This window comes from Dermochelys coriacea, chromosome 26 (genome assembly GCF_009764565.3).
Source record: "Dermochelys coriacea isolate rDerCor1 chromosome 26, rDerCor1.pri.v4, whole genome shotgun sequence".
NCBI classification, from domain to species: domain Eukaryota; kingdom Metazoa; phylum Chordata; order Testudines; family Dermochelyidae; genus Dermochelys; species Dermochelys coriacea.
Window position 1 is genome coordinate 6,552,094 of NC_050093.1, and position 26,487 is coordinate 6,578,580.

General features: G+C 54.2%; 2 protein-coding genes across 8 annotated transcripts in view; one reads left to right on the forward strand and one right to left on the reverse strand.

Moving 5' to 3' along the window:
* Window positions 1–12,114: 12,114 nt before the first annotated feature.
* Window positions 12,115–24,624, forward strand: RHOBTB2 (Rho related BTB domain containing 2). Its single transcript, XM_043502919.1, is given in 11 exon segments — window positions 12,115–12,295; window positions 12,885–13,086; window positions 13,525–13,628; window positions 15,022–15,207; window positions 15,657–15,895; window positions 15,898–16,674; window positions 18,126–18,244; window positions 19,369–19,519; window positions 20,228–20,316; window positions 20,935–21,040; window positions 21,277–24,624. Coding segments are annotated over 10 exon segments (2,175 nt in total). The 5' UTR covers window positions 12,115–12,295; window positions 12,885–12,894; the 3' UTR covers window positions 21,489–24,624.
* LOC119848738 (tumor necrosis factor receptor superfamily member 10A-like) overlaps window positions 14,027–26,487 on the reverse strand; it is a 30,371-nt gene continuing 17,910 nt past the window's right edge. For 5 of the 7 annotated variants that reach the window (XM_038384908.2, XM_043502926.1, XM_043502925.1 and 2 more), the window contains exon 10: window positions 24,431–26,257. In XM_038384908.2, coding sequence (XP_038240836.1) covers window positions 25,968–26,257 — 290 coding nt within the window. In that variant the 3' untranslated portion in view covers window positions 24,431–25,967. Of the gene's footprint in view, window positions 14,412–15,282; window positions 15,386–24,430; window positions 26,258–26,487 lie in introns of those variants that run through there. The other 2 variants (XM_043502929.1, XM_043502928.1) reach the window with 1 other exon arrangement.

A 26,487-nucleotide genomic window follows, 5' to 3' on the forward strand; every position in this document is an offset into this window, starting at 1 on the left:
CAGCTGTCCCAAGGGCTCCAGACTGGGAATATCTGAGAGAGGCTGAATTGTTAATTGTTAACAGGACCAGAACTGGTACCTTTAAATGTGAACGAGTCCCGGCCCAAAGGCCCCGGGCACCTTATTGTATGAGTGGCTCTATATGCTCGGGGAGTGGCTGGGGCTATTATCCCTGGTCATTGTCGCAGCTGTAGTTGATAAGGGGGGTTCTGGCACAGTGGCACCGCCTTGCACCCAGCTGACCTCACACCCCCCTACCCGCACTGTCATGGCACCGTTTTATCTGTGACATCAGCTCAGCCCTCCTGGTGCTCTGCAGCGCTGGCTCGGCTCTCCCTCCCGTGGCACCGGTTCCATCTCCCCGGTGCCATGCTCTGCAGCGCAGCATCCCTTTCCCGCTCTCCTCATTCCACTTACGGCTGGGCTAGGCTCTGTGATTTTGCAAAGTGCTTACTTGATACTTTTATTGCCTGCTGGGCCCGAATGGATATTAAGTCCATAAAGCCATCCATCTGAGATGCCATCTCTCTCCCCAGCCAGCTAGCTCATTAGACTATCTCAATAATGGGAGTAGACTGAATTAGCCCAGCACTGGACCAGTTCTTGTTGAAGGGGTTACTAGAGTTCATGCGAATGCTTAGCGGCTGGTGCACTGTGCAAGGGGACCACAGGTGGCTTCTGCCAGGAAGAAAAGTCGGTGGGATTTTGCTTCATTGTGTAACAAAATCAAACCTCTTTGTGCATTTCAAGGAGTGATTTTATCCACCTTTCCCAGGAATATCCCCTGCAGGATTTGGACTGCACTGGGCTTCACGTCCTCTGATCTTTCCTTTAGATTTGGGTTCTCAAAGTAAAACGCAGCCAAAACTAGCTGAGTTTCACAGCAACCCATAAATCGACCCGGCTTTGCTAAAAACTGCCCCAGTCTCACACACAACTTGTCCCGCATTTGCTGGAGACTCTCCCCAGGTTTACTTAATTCATGACCCAGCCTTGCTTAAAACTCAGCCTCAAGCTCCCTCCAAACAGTTTCCAAATCTCTGTGTCTGAAAGTCTGGCTGGTGCAGTAGCTGCTCCTTTGTATCAGGGCTCCAGCTTGCCAGCCTTACCCCAGATGTGTTTAGAAACTGTTGATATAGCAACTGAATAGAGAGAGGAGGAGAAAATGCCTCTTGTGCTACCTCACTTCAGAGTTCAGACGAGGGAAACTTTAGACAAAATAAACAAGCAAGAGAGCTCATTGGTCCGCTTTGAACTCTGGGGCACTAGGTTTTGCTTAGGTCACAAACAAACGGACTGTAATGCTCTCAGCAAAAGCTGTCTGACACATAGTGATTTGAGCGGGGGATGGGGAGTCAAGATTCCTGGGTTCTAGTCCTGGCTCAGCCACTGACTTGGGCAATCACGTCCTCTCTCTGAGCCTCAGTTTTCCCTTCTGTAAAATGGAGATAAGACTGCCCCACTTCCTTGGAAGAAAGGGTGAGGCAACCTTAATAAAAGTCTGTAAAGTGCTTTGAGATCCTCAGATGAAAGAGTAAAACAGATGCAGTTTAGAATGATGACTGGGAATAGTGCTGGTCCCTACACATCCCCTGCTGTGGGGGTTCTTAAGAACTGTGCCATGTGAAGGAATTAGGGAAGAAAGAAACGGATGTTAAGTTCAGCATCACTGAGAATTTTCCTCCCCATTACCCGAGACTGTGCAGCAAGGTCAATGGGCAGCCCTGATTCTTTGTGTTGCTGCATTAGAACTGGATTTTAAAGAGCCCAATATCCATCATGCAAGAATGATGGTCTAGGATCTCCCCGTCCAGGGGCTGCCTCTGCCCATGGGAAGGGAGGGGGCATCCTGCGGAGAGCCGGGGAGGGAGGAGTTCCAGGTCAACTCATCTCACCTGCACTTTTCCCACCTCTCCTTTCAGAGCCTGCTGAGAAGAGAAAGCGATGGAAACCCGAGCCAAAGCCCACCACACCGTGAAGAAGACCAGGATGGATTACAGCTCGTAAGTACCTAGCTCACTCGTGTTTTCCTCCTTAGTGTTTTGTAGCTAGACACTCACACGGTCAGTCCAGATTTGGCCCAGTCTTATTTTCCTATCTGGACCCACAAGGTGTCCAGGGGATTCCGCTCATTGTGTCCCCGTTTAATGTACCCCATGTCTGCATCTCCAGACGCCTTAGGGAGAAGGCCCATTGCTGGCAGATGGATACCCATTGGTGATTAGCTCATAGCAAGGCTTGGAGGTGGGTAAGGCAAGTTCTGTGCCCTGGAAATGCAGAAAGCTGAAGTGTTCCCGGCTCCATCCAGCCAGGATACAAGAAAGGCAAAGGCTGCTGTGAATTCAGAGGATACCCCCAAAGGAATCTGCAACACTTCACCCGCACACCCTCACCACTCCAAATTAGACGTGGTTGTATCACAACAGAGCTCAGCACCTTTTTTTAGTTTAGCCTGGCATATTGCCCGGGCATCCGAGTGCCTTAAAATCACCTGCTCCGCAGGGTGAATTCCCCTGACTATCACTGAGCTCGGGTGCATATGACACTCCCTTCCTGCACGATGGCCTGCACTTTAAGTTCTCCAGGACGATGTGTGGAGGGTTCCTTCGTGCAGACTCATGGGAACGTCAGCCTGTGCGAGGCAGAGAGTGGGTCTGATTTGAGGGGAAAGAGGAGGGTGCTTCCTGGGCACGCACATTAATGCAGCCCAGCTGGCCTGGACGACAACCTCCCTCTACCTCAGTGCATGGTCAGCTACCCCCCTTCCTATCAGAACAGGCAGAGAACACAGCCTGCGGCAGCTCTCTGCCCGTCACAGGCAGCATCTGAACTTTACCGGAAGGCACAGTTCTTCATGACCACACCCAGAGCTGACTCAGCTCAGCCTGTTGTGTGCTGACAGGGCTTTGGCAGCTAGCACCAAGCTCACCAGAGGAAGAGGAACTGAGCTTTGCAGGACTCCCCACTAGGCCCAGGCCACAGCAGGGGAGGGATGTACGGAGCTTGGAGGAAGAGTATTTATCAGTGACGTGAATTCCTTTGTGAAGTCACCGCACAGACTGCTGGGCGGGGACTCCATGGGGCTTCTGGGTAACAGAGAGTGCAGCACTGGGTCTGGATAGAAGCCTTGGATTCTGGACAACAGAGAATGTGGGGCTGGGACTGGGTAGGGGGCTGGAGGGTTGGTCACAGTATACGAGCCTTGAGAGAGTCAACCGATCGTGTGTGTTCTGAGAAGGGCACTTCTGGAAGCGGGTAGCAAAGCTGGCTGTTTGCCCTCTCTGCCTTCCTGACATCCTTTCATTTGCCGGTTCAATGCCGGTGGGTGTTCGTACCCCTTCCGCACACAACTCGCAGTTTGACCTGTGGCTGCTGTGATGTCTGGACGAAAAGCTCAGTGTGTGTATTTGGGTTTGGAGCTATCTGACAGGGAGCGAGGGTGATTATAAAGCAGGGCAGATGGGAGCCTTCTGGGACAAGTTCAAGAGGCTTATATCAGAGAGAGACACTGGCACACAGAGTAAACTGCATTTTAATGACAGCTGTGATAAAACAGCAGACGTGGGGGAAGGGAGGGGATGCTGCTGCTTCTGTTTTGCATTGGATCCAGTTACTGACTTACAGCTGGAGCTCCAAGGGCAGCTTAGGCCCATGCTTGGATGTTCTCTCACAGCTCAGCCAGAGCTCAACCCATTTGTCTGAGGCTGTGATGAGACTGTAAGAAGGGCTGGGGCTTCTGGTGAACTGGGCTCGTGGTCAGATTGTGGTCTCGGTCAGTCTTGCAGGAAGGGACAAGCGGGAAAGAGGAGAAAGCTCATGTTCCTGCCCCATCAGCTAGGCAGTGCCTACATTTTACATACCCCCTGGCTGGATAATGATTTGGGATGGGAGAAATCCATGCGCTGAGACTCAGAGCTTCAAATGTTCATCAGAAATAGATGGATCGATAAAGCTTTAGGCCTTCTGAATGGAAATGAACTATCTGCAGATTCTCTCTCACTCACACACACACACCCACACCTGTCAGGGATGGTCTAGGTATACTTAATCCTGCCTCAGCATGGAAGGTTAGACTAGGTGACCTCTCGAGGTCCCTCCTGGCCTTACATTTCTACGAGTCTATCCATCTGTCAGTCTGTCGCCATCAGTACTCCTCTGTCCATCCATCCATCACCATAGATATTCATCCATCCATCAGTCACCATAGGTACTCCTCTCTCCATCCATCTCTCTGTCTCTCTTTGCTTTCATACTGCTCTCTTTGTGGTATCACACATCATAACCATCTTAGCCCCTACTGGCCATTCACTTCCTACTCACAGGACACTGGGGAATTATGGGCCTGACTTAACCAGCCGTACGCACTGCAGCTGTAGCCCGGGGGTGGGGAAAGGTGGATCCTCTAGAACAGAATCTGGACCTTACATCTGGAGGGTAGCTGAGATGAGAACCCCCAATGTGCCAACGTTCCTGGACTAGTCCCTACAGCCTCTCCTGTTGGAAGACACTACCAGAGGAATATCTGTGGACTTCTCTAGAGTCAGTACTTTGCCTCTATTCCATACAGCACCTCCCGCTGAGGGACTGGACTAGCTGATAACTTCTACCCCATTCCCTACAATGGTTCCTCCTTAGAGAGGCTAGGACTGGAATAACTGAATTCCCCTCCATGCGACATCCTTCCCTGTGGTACTGGGAGAAGCAGGGACTGGAGTAGCTATGGGCTTCCCCACAGTCAGCACTCCTGGGCCAGTCCCTGCAGCACCTCCCACTTGGCCTCCCCCATAGCTAACGCTCTGGCTGGCAACGTTCCCTGAAGTGCCCTGTGGCCAGCACTCTGGCATCGTTTCCTGTAGCACCTCCTGTTGGCAGAAGCTGGGAATGGAATAGCAGTGAGCTCATCCAGAGCTGGCATTCTTTCGCCATTATCTGCTGGCTGGGCCTTGCCTCGCTCTTCACTCCTGCACAGCCAGGGCTCCTACACCATTCCCGGCGGCACCTCCTGCCAGGAGAAGCTGAGACTGGAGTAGCAGCGGGAATGTGCTTGATTGAGCTGTTTTTTCAGTGCCAACGGTACAGCCTGGAGGTTTTGACCAAAAGCCACAATTGTGCTTTTGTCTTGCTTCAGATGGTGGGGAGTCACTCAGGAATTAAACTGATCGTAAAGCTGCCAGGAACTTTTATGCCACAATTAAGCACCTGCTACGACAGAGCAAATAAGCCAAATCATGCGGCTGGCAAGCAAGCTTTACGTATTCCTTCCCCGTGACCCACTCGAGGACGGAAGCTAAAAGCTGCAGCTCAGCCCAAATGCAGGGAAATGAATAGCTTTTCCCAAGAAGTCGACAGCCTCATTGCTAGCTTCCATGGTCGCTGTGGAATACGGAGACTCACCAGGGAGAAGCGTATGCCAGACTTAAAAAACAAAAGGACCCCCCCCCCAGACAAGTACTCCAGATTCCTTCTGCTATGGAGAGAGAGATTCCTGTCTTACGAGTTAGGTGAGGAACGGCATGGAGCAGATGAGCAATGGTGCTGAGGAGAGGGAGGGAGGGAGGGGGGGCCGTGATGTTAGGAGCTGCTGGATGACTGTGTGACTGGACTGCAAAGGTGCGAGCTGAGGCAGATGCTGGAGCGGTGACGCTGGCTGACGCCGCATTGCATCAATGCCAGGCCTTTGAGCGGTTCTGAGGGATCGTGGCTGGCCGGATCCTAACGGGAAGGGAACAGGAGCCGGGGTTATTTTGGTTAGGCACCGAGGAGGTGGGGGGGGGGGAAAGCCTCGAGACGGACAATGAGGCATCACATGATCTGGATATGATGGGGCACAGCAGCTGGCCTGGGCTGCGGGGAAGCAAAGCTGCTTCTCATTGGTCAGGCCGCAGAGATGACTTTAAGTTTTTACTCTCTCTGCTCTGTCCTTGGATTGTGGGGCAGCGCAGAGGGGCTGGGGAGAGGGACTGCAGAGATGAGTCTGGGGGGGAGGCAGCGGAGAGGTGCGAGACGGGTGCAGTGGGAAGATCATGGAGTGGGTGGAGCTGGGAGTGAGCAGATCCGTGAGAAGGGGCCAGGGAGCTGGGTCAGTGAGAGGGGGCTACTCACCTTGTTAGGTGCTGGTGGAGCTGAGCGACCCGAGGCGCCTGTCTGTTGTAAAGATGCATAGCTTCAAAGGCCAGAAGGAACCATTAGATCAGCTAGTCTGGTCTCCTGTGTAAAACAGGCTGGAGAATTCCTCCCGCTACCCCTGCGCTGGGCCCAGGTAGAGGCAGATTTCCGCATGCTTCCTCAACCCACACCTCCAGGTAGGAAGAGAGTTCAGTCTGTGACCTGTCCCACCACTGGCATCTCTGCAGAGATGGCCAGCAAGGCGGAAGAGGGCTAAATCAAACGAGCTTTTGTTCCAAGCCTCCACTAGGCAGAGGACTGAGAACCCCCCAAGCTGTTTCGCACAGGTCAGGTGGCAATCTCCATCGCTGCTCATAGCCACGCAGGCCTGGTTTGAACCAGTGACCTTGAAGTGTAAAGATCTCTATCCCAATGCAGCTCCCTTGAGCCATCCAGAAACTCCTCTGAGCCTCAACCCCACTAGTGACTGAGTGAGGGGTCTCCCTATCAGAGCTGCCCCCGTCCCGATCGATGCAGCATCCTTCACCAGAACACCCCGAGACATTCTGCCAGTGGCAGTCCAGCCTGCAAAGTATACTTCTGAGGGCATTCTGCACCAAAAAATGTAAAATTCTGCACACAGTATTTTAAAATTCTGCAAATTATATCTGTCAATAAATAAATGGGGAGGCTCCAGCATGGCAGTGGGGAGCACATGCCACTGACTGCACAGAGGTAGGAGATCACCCTGCGCCCCCTCTCCCCGCACCCAATCCTGACTCAGTGCAAGGACCAGGACTGTCCCAGAAACACCCCGGGGCCCTGCCACTCTGTGCCAAGCACAGTAGATGTAGGCAGGCAGGCTCAGCCCAGCAGGATCTAGATATGGATGACCTTAGTGTAGGGAGGTCCAGGTGTGGGGTGGTAGGGTTCTGTGTGGGGCAATCTGGGTGCGGGCGGCTTGGTGGGGGGGTCTGGGTGCGAGGGAGATCTGGATGAACAGGGGCTCGTTGTGGGGGAGAGGGGTTGAAGGCAGCAGTTGAAGGTGGCTGGAGCTCAGGGCTCAGGGGGGGGATCCAGGTGCTGGCTTGGTGGGGTGTGGGTCTGGGTGCTGGCTTGGTGGGATTCAGTGAGGTGAATACCAGGATGGTGTCTGGGAGCAGAGAGGGGATGATAGCGGTGGTGAAGGAGGACGGATGGAGAGGCAATGGGCTGGATAGAGGCAGGAGCATGGATAGATGGAGTGGGTGGGTGGAGGGGGATGCAGGGAAATGGATGGAAGAGAAGAGATGCAAGGAGTGCAGGGGGAGGGGCGCAGGGGATGGATGGATGGAAGGGAAAAGGGGCGGGGATGCAGGGGATGGATGGATGGATGGAAGGGAAGAGGGGCAGGGGGAGGGGTGCAGGGGGAGGGTGCAGGGGGATGGAAGGGAAGGGGGCAGGGGGAGGGGTGCAGGGGAGCAGGGGGGATGGAAGGGAAGGGGAGGGGCAGGGGGGCAGGGGGGATGGAAGGGAAGGGGGCAGGGGGAGGGGGGCAGGGGAGCAGGGGGATGGAAGGGAAGGGGGCAGGGGGAGGGGGGCAGGGGTGATGGAAGGGAAGGGGGCAGGGGGAGGGGGGCAGGGGGGATGGAAGGGAAGGGGGGCAGGGGGCAGGGGGAAGGGGGCAGGGGGATGGAAGGGAAGGGGGCAGGGGCAGAGGGATGGAAGGGAGGGGGGCAGGGGGAGGGAGCAGGGGGGGATGGTAAGGAAGGGGGACAGGGGGCAGGGGAAGGGGCAGGGGGATGGAAGGGAAGGGGGCAGGGGGAGGGGGCAGGGGGGATGGTAAGGAAGGGGGACAGGGGGCAGGGGGACGGGGGCAGGGGGATGGAAGGGAAGGGGGCAGGGGGAGGGGGCAGGGGGGATGGAAGGGAAGGGGGACAGGGGCAGGGGCAGGGGCAGGGGCAGGGGGATGGAAGGGAAGGGGGCAGGGGCAGGGGCAGGGGCAGGGGCAGGGGGATGGAAGGGAAGGGGGCAGGGGCAGGGGTGCCGAGGAGCGGGCGAGGGGTGGTAGCAGCTAAGGCAGAGGACGGTGAAGTCCCCGCAGACTCCCGGCCCCCTGAGCTGCCTCCTCCCTTCCGCCCCCCGCCCCCGCTTGGCGGAGCGGCCTCGGCCGGGCCGGCCTGGCACAGGAAGTGCCCCGCTCCCGCTCTCAGCCAATGGGCAGCTGGGGGGGGAGGCGGAGGCGGGGCCTGTGGCGGGTTCTTGTTTTTGTGAATGAAGCCGGGCGCCGGGCGAGCGGCAGCGCCCGCGGGCTCAGGGACAGCGCAGCCCTTGGGGCCGCCCCGCGGGGCGGGGGGATGCTGCTGGTGAGGAAGCGGCGGTGGCTGTAGGCGCCGAGCCAGGGCCCTGCATCCTCTCTGGGGCCGGCGCCGAGCGTGGCGGGGGAGCGGCCGAGCTCAGCCCCCAGCGCCGCCCGGGGTGGCAGGATCTGAGCCGCGCGCTTCTGACCATGGACGTGTCTCCCGGGGGGAGCTTCCTTCTGCCCACTGGCAATTCCCCGCTATGTGTCGGTGTAAGTAACCGAGCTCCCCGAGCATCCTCCTAGCTCCGTCCCGGGCCGAGCGGGGAAAGCGGCAAACCCTGGCCTGGAGCCGCTGCGGGTTGTGCCTGCGCCGCGGCTGCGGCTGCTGCTGCTCCGGAGAGGCTGCACCGCCAAATGGCGAGTTTCTTGCCATGCCCCTGCTTGGATTGCACGGACGTGGGTGCCCTTTGCCAAGGCTCTTCGGGCCGATTAGCTTTCACTGCATAAGTCTTGGCGGTGTAGCCAGGCTCGCCTTTTAGGTCTGATCCCTTCCCGTTCCGAAAATCGTTGCAATATAGAGGCGTTTTGTGACTGCGTGGGGCTGGCTGTGTTTGTGCAGCATCTTTGCATTTTATTCTCGCTTTTTTAATATATGTATTCTATATTTACCGTTTATTTGTGCTTGATTTGCAGACGCCTTGCTAACATCTTTGTAAAAAGAAGAGGCAGACTTGTGGCACCTTAGAGACTAACAAATTTATGAGAGCATAAGCTTTCGTGAGCGACAGCTCACTTCATCGGATGCATTTGGTGGGAAAAAAAAAACCACGTTTGTGTTTTGTTTCCGCTTTGTTTGCACTGTGCCCTCTGTTTAGATTTGCATTTCCTCCGGCATTGCAATTATTATGACTACTACCACAAATAATATTGTGCAAGGCCTTAGCCTACAAGATTCTTGGCACCCAGTTTCTCTTTTTTTCCACTGAATGCGTCCGATGAAGTGAGCTGTAGCTCATGAAAGCTTATGCTCAAATAAATTTGTTAGTCTCTAAGGTGCCACAAGTACTCCGTTAGTGTCTCTTCTGATCATCTTTTGTTGGAGATGCTCCGATTTCACCTGCCCGCCTTTTCCAGTGGCTTAGAAGGTTCCCAGTTGGTGCTGCATTCATGAGACCATTCTATTTTTGTTGCATTCCTTCTGTTTAACAGGATTTGTGTGTGTGTGTTTGTGTGTGCCTGCCTCTTTATGTTGCAAGAGGCAGGATGGAGGATTTTTAGCCTGAGAGTTGCTAGGAAACATGCTGGGCTCCCTGGGGTGATTCTTTAGTTTCCTTGGTAACCAGAGACTGGGGCTGCCGAAAATGAACAAATCTCTGTTCTCCTTGGAAGGTAAAGGGGGTAGATACAGTGCCTTGGGAGGGGGATCCAGAGAAGGGCTAAGGGGCTGCATTGCAAGTAGGGAATAAGGGTTTGCATTGGAGATAGGGCAGAGAGAGGAGCACATCGTGGGGAAGGGGAATGGCTGAAAGAGGGTTTATGGGGTGATTTAGGGTTTAAGGGTGGCTCAGGAGAGGGAACGAAGCAGATGCAGGGGGAGAGACGAGAAGAATTGAGATGGGGTTATTACTGGGGACATATGGAGTGGAAGCCTGTGGCTCAACCTCAGGGCCTGATCCATCTCATTTCATTTACCTCAGTGGGAGTTGGATCGGTTCCTGGTGTGGACACGGAAGAGGGGAATGAGGAGATGGGACATTGGATTGTAGGAGGTAGATGCAACAGCGATAATGAAATGTGTCTCTGGCAGGGTGAAATGTCACATGGACGCTGATTTGCCACGCACACACACCAGCTGCTCTGGCAGAAGTTTCACATTTCCTTCCTTTTGCGCCATCCTTTTCCTCTCCCGTCTCCCGCATTTCTTTGCATGGATGCTGAAGCCTGCTCTTGTTGGCATTCTGTTTTTCAACTCCCTACGTTTCTACCATGGGGGCCCGAGTTAAAAACTAACCTGTGCTTAGATAAATGGGCTCCGAACTTACTGCACAGGGGCTAATGCCAAGACATATGCCACTGAACCAAAGCCCGCCAGGCACTCTCGAGGCGCACAGTGGTCCACCTTCCACGTCACCCAAAATTCTGGCTCTGCCCTGCAATTTGCTTCTTGTTTTAACTGATGGGCACTTTGGGGGCACTGGGAAGAACATGTTGTAGTTATATGTTTTAGAGGCCTTCTGAAGAGCTTACTACTCCCACTTCTCTCCCCTTCTAGGGCTGAACCATGTAGGGATCTAGGAGGAGCATGGGGCTTGGGCAGAGAAGTGGGAGTCCTTGGGCAGGATTCCTTATGTCTGCTTTAAAAAAATTCTGTTTGTCTGATGTCTTTGCCTTGTGCCCATTGCCACAGTATCTGAGCACCTACCTAAAGCTCCTTTTCTTTCCTGGCATTGCAGTTAGCAGAGGTCTTCTTCAGCAGGATATGAGCACCTCAGTTTAAATAATCTTTGTCCTGGGACATGGCGGTTTCCCCATCAGCTCAGGAGCTGGCCTGATGCATTGTCTTTGAACGCACAAAACCTGGGGCCTGCTCCTGCAAGGTGCTGAGCCCCTGCAAGTGAAGGGTGCTCAGCCTCTGCCAGAATGGGGCTCCTAAGGAGCTGGGCGGGGATGGTATCATTGGAAAGTCCCTTTAGTACTTTTAGCTTAGGCTACTGAGAGCTGCATTCACATCCCCTTCCGCAGCTCTCCGTTGCTATCGTTACTTTGGTATTAGCTCTGAGTGCCCGTGGGCTGGTGTAGGCGCACAGCACCTCAGAAGACCTTTGCCTAGAGGTAACGCTGCTCGAGAGAGAGTTCAAAGCCGGGCAACTTGGGTTTGTTGTTACCAAGAGAAGCTCTTTTCCCCTCTTTCCTCCCCACAGTAGCCTTGTAAATCCCTGGTTTAATTTAATTTAATTTAATTCTGTTTGCTGCAGGCCCCTGCTCACTACATGTCCAGAGCTCGGCGCTGGCAAAGCATGGCCGTGTGTGCCTAAGGCTGCTGAGAGCTGGCTCGGAGCCTCGGCCTCTCCGTGCCCAGTTACAACTCCAGCAGCGCAAACATCCTCCCAGCGGGGTGGGGTGTGTGTAGACATCTGGCGGGTGGGGGGAGAGGGAGGATGTGTTTGCTCAGGTGGATCTGGAAGCTTCCCAATGCTGGGAAGGGAGGAATGGGGGGAAAAAAATCTCTCTCACATGACCAAGTATGAGCCTGGGCTGGGAGGGAGGAGAGTCCAAGCAAACAGACAGGGCATGTGTCTTATCAGAGGCAGAGCAGTGCATGCTTCCAGGAACCCATTACACTGTAAAGGGAATCCGCCTGGAATGCACATTGAGAAGGGGTGGGGAGCTGCCTTCGCTCCGTTCCCCTTCCAAGGGCTGTTTGTTGCTCTCTGCTCAGAGCTGCTTTGGGTGGCCTGGTCCCCCCTGGGCTCTCATTGGGAGAACGGGGGAAGCAGCCAGCCAGGGTCTCTGCAGCTCAGGGTGGCTGGGGCCGTCAGGGGTGTGAGGAAGGGGGAGAAGCTCATAAGGACCCCGGATGAGGTTCCCTACTAGGAGAAATAACTCCGAGTGCATGACAGATGGAGCGAGTCGGACAGCCTGGAGGCTGCCCCCACGTGGGAAGGTTCTCTGGGAGGGACACAGACCATGTGGGAGTCCCTTTAAATCGGGCCTTGTGAGTATGGCAGGAGCAGAGGTGAAGCTGGAGGATGCCCACTCCCCGGTGCATTCCCAGGCACTGTCCCTTGCCCAAGCGAGCAGCGCTGTTCCCCAGATCCCCCCTGCCCCAGCTCTGAGCACCTGCAGGGTGGCTTGCAAATCCTCAGGCTCCCATCCCGCCGCTCAGTGGCAGCAGAGGCTGAAGTGGGTGTAAGTTTCATTCTCTTTCCGCAAGTGCAAGGTTCCCTAGGTTGGGTGCTCCCAGGAGATCCCAGCCCCGGGCCTTACCCTAGGTGCTGGCCACGGCCCAGCTCTCAGTCAACCGCGCTTGTTAATTGGCTATCTCCCCAGGGGTTTGCCATTGCTCTGCCTGGGAAATCTTTTCCCGCTGGGATGAGTAGGGTGGCTGCTTCCTGCCTGCAGAGTTTATATGGGGTGGGGGTGGCTGGCCACGCTGGGGGAAGAGAGGACCCCCTTCCACTTGGCCAGCTGAGGGCTCTCTGTGGAGAGTGGAGGATCCACCCTATTGTGGCCCATTGGCTCTCTGGAAGGGAGCCCACCTTGATGAGAACCAGGACCCCCCGTGTGTGTCCAGTGGCTCTGTGGAAAGAGGCCCATGTTGATCATGGGGGCCCAGTTGCTCTCTGGGATAGCAGGACCTCTCTCCCGCAGATTAGTCCAAGGGCTTTCCTGGGAGCCAAGGAGGCATAGGCTGGCGGCACCCAGAGCCGCCTTGCAAACAGGTCTGGAGCACTGACCCAGCGTCTCCGCCGTCCCCTCTCCCTTGCTTTCTCTCCAGGTCCCAATTAATGGATTCTGACATGGATTATGAGAGGCCAAACGTAGAAACTATCAAGTGTGTCGTGGTTGGGGACAACGCAGTGGGCAAGACCCGTCTCATTTGTGCCCGCGCCTGCAATGCCACGCTGACCCAGTACCAGCTTCTCGCCACCCACGTGCCCACGGTCTGGGCCATTGACCAGTATCGTGTTTGCCAGGAGGTGAGTGACGTCTGCCTCGCGGGCGGGATTGGTGCCGCCGGGGCTGGGGGGACTGTAGCTGTCACAGGACACCCCTCTCTTGGAGCATGGTGCAGACGGGTTGTCCAACAGGGTGCGGGGGGACCATTTAGAGAACTGGGGCAAAAAAAAAAAAAAATTGGGGATTGTGCCTGCTTTGAGCAGGGAGTTGGACTAGATGATCTCCTGAGGTCCCTTCCAACTCTGATATTCTATGATTCCTATGATTGCAGTCCACCCTCCCAAGCCAAGTAGAGGCTCAGGGGAAGAATTCCCTGGTCTGCCTCTGGTCAGCAGTGTCATTAACTCCCCTTTAATGTCCTACCTCCAGGGGGAGAGGGGAGCTAGCTAATTCCATCCCCTGCCCCTTCCCCTCTGCAACCTTACTTGGAAGGTGGCTGACCTTTTCTGTTCCCTCAGGTGCTGGAGCGCTCCCGAGATGTGGTGGATGATGTTAGTGTGTCCTTGCGACTCTGGGATACCTTTGGGGATCACCACAAAGATAGACGCTTCGCTTACGGAAGGTAGGGTGACAAACTGGTCTTTCCTGCGAGCCTAGGAACTAGAAGGAGAAAAAGCATGAAAGGGCAGGTGCATTGCACCCTAGGGGTGGGGAAGGGGGAGGAGGGCTGGCTTCCATGCCAGGAATGTGCATTGTACTCCTGGGGGGGCTGGCTCCCATGTGGGGGAGTGTGCATTGCACCCTAGCAGGGAGGAGAGCTGGCTTCCATGCAGGGATACGTGCATTGCACCCCTGTGGGAGGGGAGGCTGGTTCCTGTGCGGGGATGTGTGCATTGCACCATGAACAGGGACGGAGGGCTGGAGCGTGCGTTGCACTTGCGAGGGGGAGACTGGCTCCCCTTCTAGCCTTAGATAAGTCTAGGGTGCAAATAGTACAAGTCACTAATGGTTCACATTTTATTGAGTTTGAGGTTGGTGAAACATACCCACAGAGTTTATTTAATACAGACATCTATCCCTGAAATCACAGAAAAATAAGATAAAGCAAGATAAATACAACAACCCTCTTCCCCCACCTCCAGATCATGCATACTTATAGCCTTAGGCTAGCACAAAACAAAGCTGTCTCCAAATGTTGACATGCATACAACCTTATGGAGACTGGTACCAGCAAAAATAGAAGAAAATGCAAGGGGAGGTACCCACAAGACAACTCGTTCATACTCAGGCTTCCGCCATGGTCATCCCTGATGTCCCAAGTGGGGCTTGGTCTGATCATCTTTTATACACATTTTCCTGTTCCATCCACACGTATCCGGGACCATATTTGATCAGGTTTCAGCCCCTGCCCATGAGTGATATTCCAGCTAGGCACAATTCAACTTCCCACAGGTAATACCTCGGTTACATCAATTATTGTCCCGATGTGGTTTTTTCATGGTTACATATACCCCAAAACCCCCTAGAAATCCATTACTTCAACCTTCTGTGATGTACTTTTCAGCACAAGCTACGTATTGCAAGATGTTGCTAAATCTTCTAACCTTACATTAAGCAGTCTTGCTAACTCCTTTGCTAGACTATCAAAACTACTAACAGGCCCACAATGCCACAGCTTATGGCCAAGCCTGCCTTTGTGGTTATCCGGATTCTTATGTTTCTCTACTTGCATGTTTTGCATAGTTGCTGTTTCACTATTTTAAAGCATTTTAAAGCACAGAATATATAATTTAATCTTGCACCCTAAACTCAGGTCTGGGTTTACAGGTCAACACCACGCAGGGAACCAGCGTTTCCTCCTGGTGCTGACCCCTTGTGCAGGGAGTCTGCCTTGCACTTATGCACCTGTGCAGGGTAGGTGCATATGCTTCCCATGCTTGAATCCTGTATGGGATGAGTGCATGGCCCCTGGGGGACAGAATCGTAATGGAACCCTGTCTCTTCTCCACTCTCAGGTCTGATGTCGTGGTTTTATGCTTCTCCATTGCTAACCCGAACTCCCTGCACCATGTTAAGACCATGTGGTACCCAGAGATCAAGCACTTCTGCCCCCGAGCACCTGTCATCCTCGTGGGCTGCCAGCTTGACCTTCGCTATGCTGACTTGGAAGCAGTCAATCGAGCCAGACGACCCTTGGCCAGGTAGAAATTGGGATAAAGCAGCATACAGGATATGAGGAATGTCAGGGCAAGCCCCGGGGGACATGTATTGCTTACCAGGGAGCAGACGACCACTTGCAGAGGGGCGAGGCAGCAAATCCTTTCAGATGGACCCATGCTGTGAAATCGGCAATACAGAGCAATTCTCTTTTGGGCACGTCTGTGTGAGAGGAACAGAGAGGGAGAAGGGAGGAAGAATGGGAGAAAGGAGGGAAGAAAAATAAGACGGAGAGAGAGCCAAGATGGCATTGGTCGACCCCTGGGTAGGACGTTCCTGGCCCCAGGCAGCCTGCTAGGCCCGAGGGAGTTCTGTGTTTGCCACTGCACAGAGCCTTACGCTCCCCCTGTTGTATCTCTGTGCAGTCCCTTGCTATGTGGTTCAAGGTCTCTGAGCAGCTCTTACTGTTGTTCCCCACCTTTCCCTGTTCCAGGCCAATCAAACCCAATGAGATTCTGCCACCAGAGAAGGGGAGGGAGGTGGCCAAGGAGCTGGGCATCCCCTATTACGAGACCAGCGTGGTAGCCCAATTCGGCATCAAGGACGTCTTTGACAACGCCATCCGGGCCGCCCTCATCTCCCGCCGGCACCTGCAGTTCTGGAAGTCCCACCTCCGCAACGTCCAGAGGCCGCTGCTCCAGGCCCCTTTCCTGCCTCCCAAGCCACCCCCCCCATCATCCTGGTCCCAGACCCCCCTTCCAACAATGAGGAGCGCCCGGCCCACCTGCTGGAGGACCCACTGTGTGCAGATGTCATCCTAGTCCTGCAAGAGAGGATCAAAATTTACGCCCACAAGATCTACCTCTCCACCTCCTCCTCTAAGTTCTACGACCTGTTTCTGATGGACCTGAGTGAGGAGGACCAGCAGGGTGTGGCTGGGGGCAGTTCTGGGGCCACGGCTGCCACCGAGCGGATGCTGCACCAGGAGGAGAGGCACCACGGGCGCGACTTCCTCCTCCGAGCCGCCAGCTTCGACATCTGCGAAAGCACTGAGGAGTTCAGCTCCAGCCAGCGTCCACCGTGCCTTAGAGCCTCCACCAGCGATGGGATCCTGCGAGGCAACAGCTACGAGAAAGGGCAGCGCGGGCTGAGGCGGGGAAGGATCCTATCCTCCTGGAGCCGTGCCTTCGTCAGCATCCAGGAGGAGATGGCCGACGACCCCCTGACCTACAAGTCCCGGCTCATGGTGGTGGTGAAGATGGATCCTTCCATCCAGCCGGGGCCCTTCCGGGCGGTGCTCAAGTACTTGTACACGGGGGAGCTGGACGAGAACGAGCGGGACCTCATGCACATTGCCCACATCGCTGAGCTGCTGGAGGTCTTCGACCTCAGGATGATGGTGGCCAACATCCTGAACAACGAGGCATTCATGAACCAGGAGATCACCAAAGCCTTTCATGTCAGGAGGACCAACCGCGTGAAGGAATGCCTGGCCAAGGGGACTTTCTCTGGTACGGCCCAGGGGGTTCCCCGTTGGAGCGATAGCTGTGAGGGATGCGACTGCTCAGGCGGTGGGGGTTCACTCACCAGTGAGGAGGAGCCTGGGGCTCAGGGGACTGGGTGTGGGGAGCCTTTATCACCTCCCTCTGGGCCTGGGCATGGCACAGGGAGCCTTTCTGAGTCCGGTCTGGGTCAGTCGTGACTGAGAGTTGACACCATCTGATGGCTATTAGATGACCCGTGAGCGAGGAAGTGCATCTCAGTCCAATTCCTGGACAGGCATCTGTATCTCAGCTGCCACTCATGGGATCCCTTGTTGGCAGTTTCAGGAAAGGGACCCAAGGACTGAGTTAGCCATAGAGGCTGAACTCTGAGGCTTAACCATGCTCCATCCAGAAAAGGGCTGAGGCACGTTAATGGGGCAGCTTCCGGCATGGCTGTCCAGGATGTCAAATGTGCTACCAATAAACAGGCTGTCCGTCTTCAAGGCTATCCAGCCCAGCCTTTCCCCACGGCTTCTGGAGAGCTTCTAGTGCAGGTTTTATGTAATTGTGACGTCACAGGTTTCTTTCTCCCAGAAAGCCCTAGCTCTAGCATCTGGTTTCCTGCAAAATTTCTGCCCTCCAGCCAGTTTTCCAGCTCCAGTTATTTAAACAAGAGCAGCTCGAGCGACTTAGTTTCTACTTGTTCTGGATTATGTAGAATTGTCCCCTTACATGATGGGAAACCCACCATTTATGGGACATTCCTGGGTCCTGAAACCCCTTCCAGGGATTCTGAAATCACATCCCGGTAGGACGTTGCCATGATATTCTGGTGCCATGTCATCACGCTTTGTCGTGACATCATGGTACGATGTTATGACATCTTGACGTAAACGTCCCAGCGTCACCCTGGCTGAATTTGTTCCGTTCAGACAAACCCCAAGGTCACATAAGTAGCCAGTAGCATCTCTGAATTAGAACGCGGGTTCCAGAGGGTCCGGGGTAACAGCGTGGTCCTGGGAATAGGGAACCAAGAAAGGTGGCTTCTTCCACTCTCAGGTCTGCCAAGGATTGGTTTGCAGGTGTTTATCCTTTTGTGCCTTTGTTTCCCCATCTGTAAAATGGGAGTCGTGATACCTGTGTAGAGCACGCTCAGAGCTGTGTCTGAAAGGCCCTGTCTAGGTAGTATGTGTTCTGCCGGGCTTTGTTCCGAGCCCTCCCGCAGGATGCTCACAAGCAGGCAACTGGAGATAGGAAAACCTTGTAGAGCGTCGTGTCCAGAGACTTGGCTTCTCCTGGATTGTTCCCTGGGGCAACTGCCCCTTCTGGGCCTGCGGGTTCGGCCTCAAAGTTTTATCCTTGCTGGGTTTCTTGTAGGGAGGGGCAGAGACGCTGGCTGAGGCTGCTACACACGTGGGGGGCGGTTGACAGGCTGCGAGCTCCTTCCTTGACAAGGACGCCCCTTTGCTTGTTTGCAGATGTCACCTTCATCCTGGACGACGGGGCTATCAGTGCCCACAAGCCCTTGCTCATCTCCAGCTGCGACTGGATGGCTGCTATGTTTGGGGGTCCGTTTGTGGAGAGCTCTACCCAAGAGGTGAGGAGGGCGGCAGCAAACGCCGTGGCAGGATTGGGATTTGCCTTCTCTTCCTCTCCCTCCCTGCAGCCCCGCCCGGTGCTGCCGAGAGTCCTAGAGAAGGGAATGCAGCCTGCTCCGTGCAGCACTTGAACAGCGGTTCTGATGAGCAGGCACTTCCGCTCCCTGCATTGCTGTAGTGGCATCCCAGCGGCCCAGAGCTACAGCATTAAGGAGAGAGAGAGAGAGAGAGAGAGATTGAAAAAAGCCTAAGTGCCTTTTGCACTGACTCAGTGCTTTTCCTCTCTCTAGCCAGGGCCCATGGGGCAGAAAGGGAGGGAAGCCAAGATTTCACGGCAAGCAGTGACTGGCTGGGGTCAAAAGGAAAAGTCCACTCAGCAGATCCTGCAGGTTCCACGGAGCAGGAGGAGACCGGGCAGGGGAAAAGGGACATTTGGGAGGGCAAAGGGGAGTTCCTGAGACAGATCTCTCCCTTACACACAAGCCCCTCTGTGCCAGTCGGACAGCATAAAGTAGCCTTGACATGAGTGGGAATGGTCCCCCGAGATCCCCCTTGCACAGCTTTAGAACTCACGGAAGGACTCTGTTCCCAGCGTACTGGGTGGCCGGAGCGCCGTGCACTATGGCTGTTCTCCGCTCCCCAGGGGGCGAGTATGTTCTAGCAGCCTTGGGGCCATTCTGACTTACACAAGGGGCCAGGCAGGGCCCCGGAACAGCTGTAGAATACAGGAATTGCAAAGGGGGCTGAAAGCCTGTCCTCCCTCTCCCTCCCTCAGCATAGGAAGGGAGTAAATGAGAATCAGGCTCAAGCACTTCTCGGGGCCATTGCCCACACTGTGCATGGCCTGACTGAGAACGAGAAGTCTGAAGAGACAAACAAAAGCTCAGACAAAGGGGTGCGAGGAGGAGTGGTGCAGTCAGACAAGGGATTGGTCAGTAAAAGGTGCCTGCAGACAGACAGAGACACACAGATGGTTCAGGGGCTGGTGCAGGGAGCATTGGTGCCAGTGCAGCTTACCCTGCTTGGCCACGGGCAGCTGAAATCCCCAGTGTGGACAAGGAGGGGTGGGTGCAGCCAGGACACAGGAGGTAACCCTGTCTGTGTCCACGTCCCTCCTGCGCAGGTGGTGTTCCCTTACACCAGTAAGAGCTGCATGCGGGCTGTTCTCGAGTACCTGTACACCAGCCAGTTCAGCTCCAGCCCGGACCTCGACGACATGAAACTCATCATCCTGGCCAATCGGCTGTGTCTGCCGCACCTGGTGGCTCTCACAGGTAACTTGGGGGGGACGTGAGAAGGGCCTGTGGTCAGGCAGCACCCAGGGCAAGCCAGGCTTTGTCACCCACAACCACATCCTGAATCGGGGGAGTGGGGGTTCTGTGACCCTAGCTTACAGCTAGAAATGAATCTGAATGATCAGGGACTGGAGGAGGTGGAGGTGCTAATGGGGTCACTGGCCCCGGTGGAGAAGGCAGCGAAAGCTGGGACGTGACCATTTTATCTGGAGCTCCTTCCTCCAGTAGTAAGTGAAGGGACCCAGAGGCCCTCCCTAATCGGGGACTCCATCTACCTATCTCCATCGGAAGGGGTGGTGACTTAGGGAAACGGGCTTTGGGGGTTCTCCTGCCAGCTTTCCAAGGTTCATCCCAAGGCAGGTTGAACCCGAAAACCAGTGCCCAGTAGGATGGCCTGACAGCGCTTGTCCATGTAAGGGAGTGGGCTTGGGACCCCATGAGTATGGGCTGGCTTAGTGATTCATTGCTCAGAGGTTCAGAGGCATGACAAGCTCAGTGCCGAGTCTCCTGCTAGGAGTGTGGGCTGCAACATGGCAGACGCACCCTGCTGGGTCTGTCACCGTTACCCATCTCACACAGGTCCAGTGGCTTGGTGCTGGAGGTAAAGCCGGCCGGAGGGCAACACAGGTCCAGTTGCCTGAGTGGTTGTCTGTAGAACGCTCCCTAACCCCTCTGTGTGTGTTACAGAGCAGTACATGGTGGCGGGCCTGATGGAGGCATCGCAGATGTTGGTGGATATCGATGGGGACGTCCTCGTGTTCCTGGAATTGGCACAGGTACGAGTTGCTCATTTCTGGGTAGTTCCAGTGCTGCCCTGTGGCTTTTCATGGCCCGCTGGCGATGGCTGTTGCTGCACTCACAGGGGGATGAGAACTCCAGGAGGGAAAGGCCGGGAAGATGGAGTGGAGCTAGATAGAGAGCTTTTGCGAGCAGTTCTTCATGCTCTATGATCCCATCAAGTCTTGCACGCTACCACAGGGGCAGGTTGGGTCTCCGGCTGGATGGGAGACCCATAAGAGACACTGGATTGCGCATGAAGTGGTGTGGGTGGAACTCTTCCATCAGTACTGAATCCAATGGCTCACCGGTGGGTGTTTGGGGCTGCCACCTTTCAAACAGGAAGTGAAAATAACATCCTGACCTCTCGTGGTCACAGAAAACCCTATTGCAGGGTGTCCAAATTCCCAGGTGGGTAACTGCCTGTCGCATTTCCAGCGGGATGCCATATCCTCCTCCACTTCTCTAAAGGGCTCTGCGGTTAGCCGTGCATTGATAAACAACGCCTGCCTTCCACCCCAGAAGTGGCTGCACTGCAGTGACGGTAGTTCGTAAGGCAGGTGATGTCCCCTTGCAGGTATTGGGCTGGTGCTCGTAATGGTCGCTCTCTCTTCCAGTTTCACTGCGCGTACCAGCTTGCAGACTGGTGCCTTCATCACATCTGCACCAACTACAACAACGTCTGTCGGAAGTTCCCCCGGGATATGAAGGCCATGTCAGCAGGTCAGTGCTAGCTACTGCCTTCTTCATCACCTACCAGGAGAGTGGAGTACAGCTGGGAGGGACAGTGGGGTCAGCCCTAAGAAGCCCAGGGAGGGGTAGGCAGGAGAGCACTGCCCTGCACCCTGGGAAGGGGTAGTGAGCTCAGTGCTGTGGGCACTTGCCACTGCAGGGCTTGGTGGGATGCCACCTCCTCTGGTTGTGTTGTTAACATGCCCCTGGGCTGCCTCTCCCTCCAGAGAACCAAGAGTACTTTGAGAAGCACCGCTGGCCGCCGGTCTGGTACCTGAAGGAAGAGGATCACTACCAGCGGGCCAAGAAGGAGCGCGAGAAGGAAGACTACCTCCACCAGAAACGGCAGCCCAAGAGGAGGTGGCTTTTCTGGAACACCTCCTCTCCCCCTTCCTCATCAGCAGCCACAGCCTCCTCCTCCTCCTCAGCTGTGGTTTGACAGCCCCCCCATCGCCCTCGCCCCAGCGTCCCTGTGAGAAGGTGGCGGCCGACCGACTCCTACCAGCATCTGGTCCACCAGGCTTGAAGTAGACACCACCAGCTAAGCCCTTCAGTGGAGAACGTGGAAAGAGAGTCCTTGGTAGGGTGGGCGCATGCGATACAGGGGGGCTCAGGACTTTGAGCCCCTGGATCCCCTTAGGAGTTCTCCAGGGTCCTGCTCCCTGCTGTAGTTGCTCTGGTTGGAGACAAAGACTGGGTGGCTTTCAGAGCAGGGCCCCCACCACGGGGTGGCTGGCATGCCGAAGGCTTTGCAGAGACTTGGTAGTAGGAGAACCTCACATTTACCGGAGCGTGAGCCTTCTTTGGTTTTAAAAACAATATTCTACAAGGAGAAAAATGAAATTCCTTCAGGTTCTGCTTTTATTTTTTAACTGGAGGTTGTGTCTTGTTTTGTCCAATGGCAACTCATGCCTGGGACATTTCAAACCACAGCAGGAACATGCCCCGAGGTTTCCGCTGGGGCTCATTTGACAGGGAGCAGCCCGTTTCTCTTCGCACTTACTGGCCTGGCTCTGGACCATTTGCTTAGGCAAGGCACGTCTCCTGGGACCAGCCTAAGCCTGTACAACCTTCCAGGAGAGCCCCATGGACACCCAAGCAGCTTCAGCCTGGGAATCGGTCTTGCTTTGTTGCAGGTGGGGAGTATCTTCACCAAGCAGCCAGCTCCTCGACTGAGCGAGAGCCCCACCCCCATCCTCAGCCTTCCTTCCTACTTCGCAAGCTCTCCCAGGAGGATGTGGCATTTAACAATCCCAGCTGGAGTCGGCTGAGGTTCTGTGAAGAGGCTGCAGGTTTAGCCAGGGCCAGGTGGGGAGCATGAGCTGAGAAAAGTTTTGGGACAGACTGCTTCTGCACCAGTGTGGGACCCCAGACTCTGACTTCTTTTTAAAAAACCCCGCACACACACCCCCAACTCTCAGTGGTTGGGATTTGAGCTCTGAAGGCTCCATTGTAATAAATGGTATTTTAAAGACCAGCATGGTTCCTGTGTGTTTGGAAAGAAGCAGGTGCTGCTTAGGAAGGCAGGGCTCACCTGCCCCTGTGGATATCACTGACTAATCCCTCCCCCATGCCCCCACCTAGCCAGCCACACACCTGGCAAAGCCACAGACTGGCTGGAGGTCATTGAAGGCAAAGCAGCTGAGCACCACCACTCACATGAAACAGTTTAAGAGCAGAGCCGTCGATCAACCTCACGCAGGCAAAGCTCCCATTGAAGTCAGCAGGAGTTTTGCTACAGAGCTGCCTAATACTATTTAGCAGGCTCCATCCAGAGAGGCACAGAGCAGCGGTTTGCTCTGAATCCAAATCAGGCAGAAAACTCCTTGCCAAGGAGCCAGCCTCTAGTCTGGTGCCCTCTCCAATTGAGGGTGGTACCTCAGGGCCTGCAGTCAGGGCAACAAGGCAAAGGGAGAGAACATGTGTGCTTTGGCATGGTCATCTCTTTTGATAAAGGGAGCATCCGGAACCTGTCCTGGCCCATCCCAACAGCTGTTAAAGGAAGAGCTGTCCCACAGAGCAGCTTTGGAGGATGCTAGTTTCATATACAGGTGTCTTGAGGGATCATCTTTAAAATATATTTTTACACTTAAGTGGGGTGACTCAGCTCCCCACCAGAGGGCAGGGACAGTTGCAGAGCTGTGTGCATTTTCCACTCAACGCCCCACCTGGAGCAGAGGGCCAATTCCCCTGCTACGAGTCATATCCACCTCCACAAGGCGGGGCTGCACCCCGAGCAGTAACTGACAAGGGAATGTGGTAGGTAGTGTGGAATTAGGGTCTGATCTAACAGCCATGCATTCAGGGGGAGTTTTTCCTAGCTGGGTCAGGGTCATTAGCCTTAATGTTGCTGGTGACAGCTAAAATGGAATCAGGGAGCTCTGAGGGCAACAATCCTCTTGATGCGCTCTGGCAGCATGAGACCTTTCAGGAGGTGGGCAAGAGCAGGATGAGGTAGTCCATTCCATCTCTGTACCAAGGCAGAAGGGTCATTTATTCCTTTGCTGGTCCCCTCCCCGAGAGGGGCACTTATCTTGTGCACATCAAAAGGGCAGGTCTGCTTCCACCTCCCATTAAGACCCCACTTCAGCATTTGTCCAAGGCAGTGCTTTGTGCACACAAAGAAAAATTCAACCCGGTGCCCAATGGCATACTAACCTTAGGAGCCAGCCTCTCCTTTTGCAATGATGGGGAAGTCAGGGGGATACAGAACCCAGATCTCTCCCTCTGGTTGTGTCTGATTAGAGGGATGCCAACCTTTCCTTGGAAGCCAGACCTGTGTTGAGCTCGCCAGGGTGCAGTTTCTCTGCAACCTGGCTTGGTGGAGATGCAGTGATATATCAACAGAGCATTACTGCTGGCTTTGACACTACACAAATCTATCAAGGAGGCCCCACTTCCACCCCCAGATGCCAAAAGCTTATTACAGTGGATAACTTTGCTTCTGCCTGGCCAATGTTGGTTTTGACACAAAATGAGGTCGGTCTGGGGTAGGTGCCACTGAAGGTCTGATGATCCTTTGCAGTGCACCTGGTGTAATTTACATGTGCACCATATGGATGTTAAATGTTAGCAAGTGTGAATGGTCAGGAGACTTGGGGGGGTCATTTGCATATGAATCTCATTGGTTAGTGGAGAAATACCCAGGAGCAAGCGTTTGCTCTGCTGTGGTTGCTGCCATGAAGGGGAAAAACCACTGTGGAAGGATCATAACAGCCACAATGAACTGTAGACCAGATGATGTAAACATGTGACTTCACTCCAGTTAGAGCTATGTAGATACACACCAACTCGATCTCCATTAAAACCCAGACCACTAAGTCAACATTGTGGCTGAAGGCTGCGGTGGGCCGGAGGGAGAGAGACTAGAAGAGAAACTACAGCATATAAAAAGTTTATTCTTTCTTCATTCAAGTCATGTATAAAAAACTGGAAATACTTAAAAAAAACTGGCTGGGCCAGAGCTCTGTATAAACAACTACCACACACAGGAAAAAGGAAAAAAAAAATCCTATTTTTATATTACCTTTCAAGTTAATTTACATTTAAAATTCCTAATAAATACATAAATATGGCACCTACTCTTGCTTCTTGTTTTAAGCACAGCTTTAAAACCCAGGGAGGGATTGTGTCAGGGAAGGGAAGGGGAGGGTAATTTTGACATTCAAGCATGAGTAGCCTCCATCTTTTCCATGTGATGCTGGATGTGAGGAAGTGCAGCTTAGACAGCCATCATGCTGAGCAGAGTCCCGCTACCAAGGGCTGGCATGGTGGATAGCTCAGACGGCCGGCAGGTGCTAGTCTGGCTTGTTGGAGGGCTGGAGGGTTGTCCCTTGCACTCAAGTTGAGCCAGCTCAGTAACTGCAGGTAATTCCAACAGCCAATAAAATTGTCCCTCAACTATACCCAAAAGATATTTGGACTGGTGTCCGGACAATGCGTCCCTATGCATCTGATAGGGGACAAACACTGTTAACTTCACAACCCCTTGTGAGGTAGGGCAGTGCTATTATCCCCATTACTCAGAAGGAGAATGGAGGCAGAGGACTTGCTCAAGGTCCCACATGAAATCTGTGGCAGAGCAAGGATGTGAACCCAGGTCTCCCAAGTAGTGTCCTAACCACTGAGCCATCATTCCTCTCTGCTACGATTTGGCATCTTCTAAAAGACAACAAAACCCCCCTGGATCACAGTTTCAGTACCAATAGGGTAGACAGTTATTTGCCCCTCATTCCAGTAGAGTCCTCAGGTTTTAGGTACTAGGAGATTTAACCCCTACAGCAAATAAAACAGGTATCTACAGCTAAAATGTACAGTGGGTAACAAATGACCCAGGAACCAATTAAAACCTGCCTGCCACAGACAGAGGTAGAAGCTCCGGCCAGCTGGCTGAGGCTCAACAAGTTTTCTAGAAGGCTAAAGTATCCAGCAGCAGCGGCAGGAGGTATAACATTTAGTCAGAGCTTTCAGAGGGAGCCCTGAATGACAAACACGCCAGCTTTGCCAGTTGCAGCTGCCGATAGCCAAGTCCCTGCAGCTGGAAAGAGCCAGGCGATGCCAATACCCACCAGGGTAAGATTCCACTGGTGCTCCACAATAATGTATTAGCAGAGTCATTGCAACAGGAGTGTTGCAAGGAAATCCCAGCCTGGATGTCTCACAGTAACTTACATTCTGTCATTCAGAGGAAGAACCTGGGGTTTGTTCAACAGCTTTGGCAGCATCACACTCTTCCTAGAGGGCTTCCAAGGCTCTTGTGTCTCTAGAAGACAACCAACTCCCCCAGCCCAGCTGGTATCTATCAAGGATGCCTTACTCAGGAGCAGCCCAGGGGAATCTTTGGGCCGGGGGTATCCAGGATTTCAGAGGCATTTGTGGTTATGGCTTGGAGAGAAGCAAGGCAATCCCACCCTGTTGCTTAGTTTAATTCTTCTTCCTCATAAAGGCCAATAAGCTTGGAGCAGATAATGTCTGCGACGCCCCTGAGATCAATCTTGTCTAGTGTCTCCAATAGGTGGTTGACAGAGGCCCCTATGCCTGCTTTGTTCAGCCAGGTGCATAACATCTGGTAATGCGGCTCCTGTGAGTACTTGTCACTCCTCTCTGCAATCTCAATCTCGTTTTCCGAGAGGAGGAGGGCTCTCCCAAACCGTCTCCAGTCCTTGAAGGGCACTTCTTGAGTGAAGGTGTCGAAGGAGCACCGCAAAGCTGGGGAAAGAGCCAAGGCACAAACACCCCATGAGAATAGGGTAGAGAGAGTATAATGCATTTCCAGTGTCCCTAACAACCCAGCCATCTGTTTTGGTAGTTTCCATATCCCATCACACTACACTAGGCCAGCTTCTCCTATATGCCCCATCAGACACTGGATGCAACTCCACCCATACTCATTGTGCAATGTTATCCCATGGGAGAAGCAGGGAGATTTCTTCCAGACC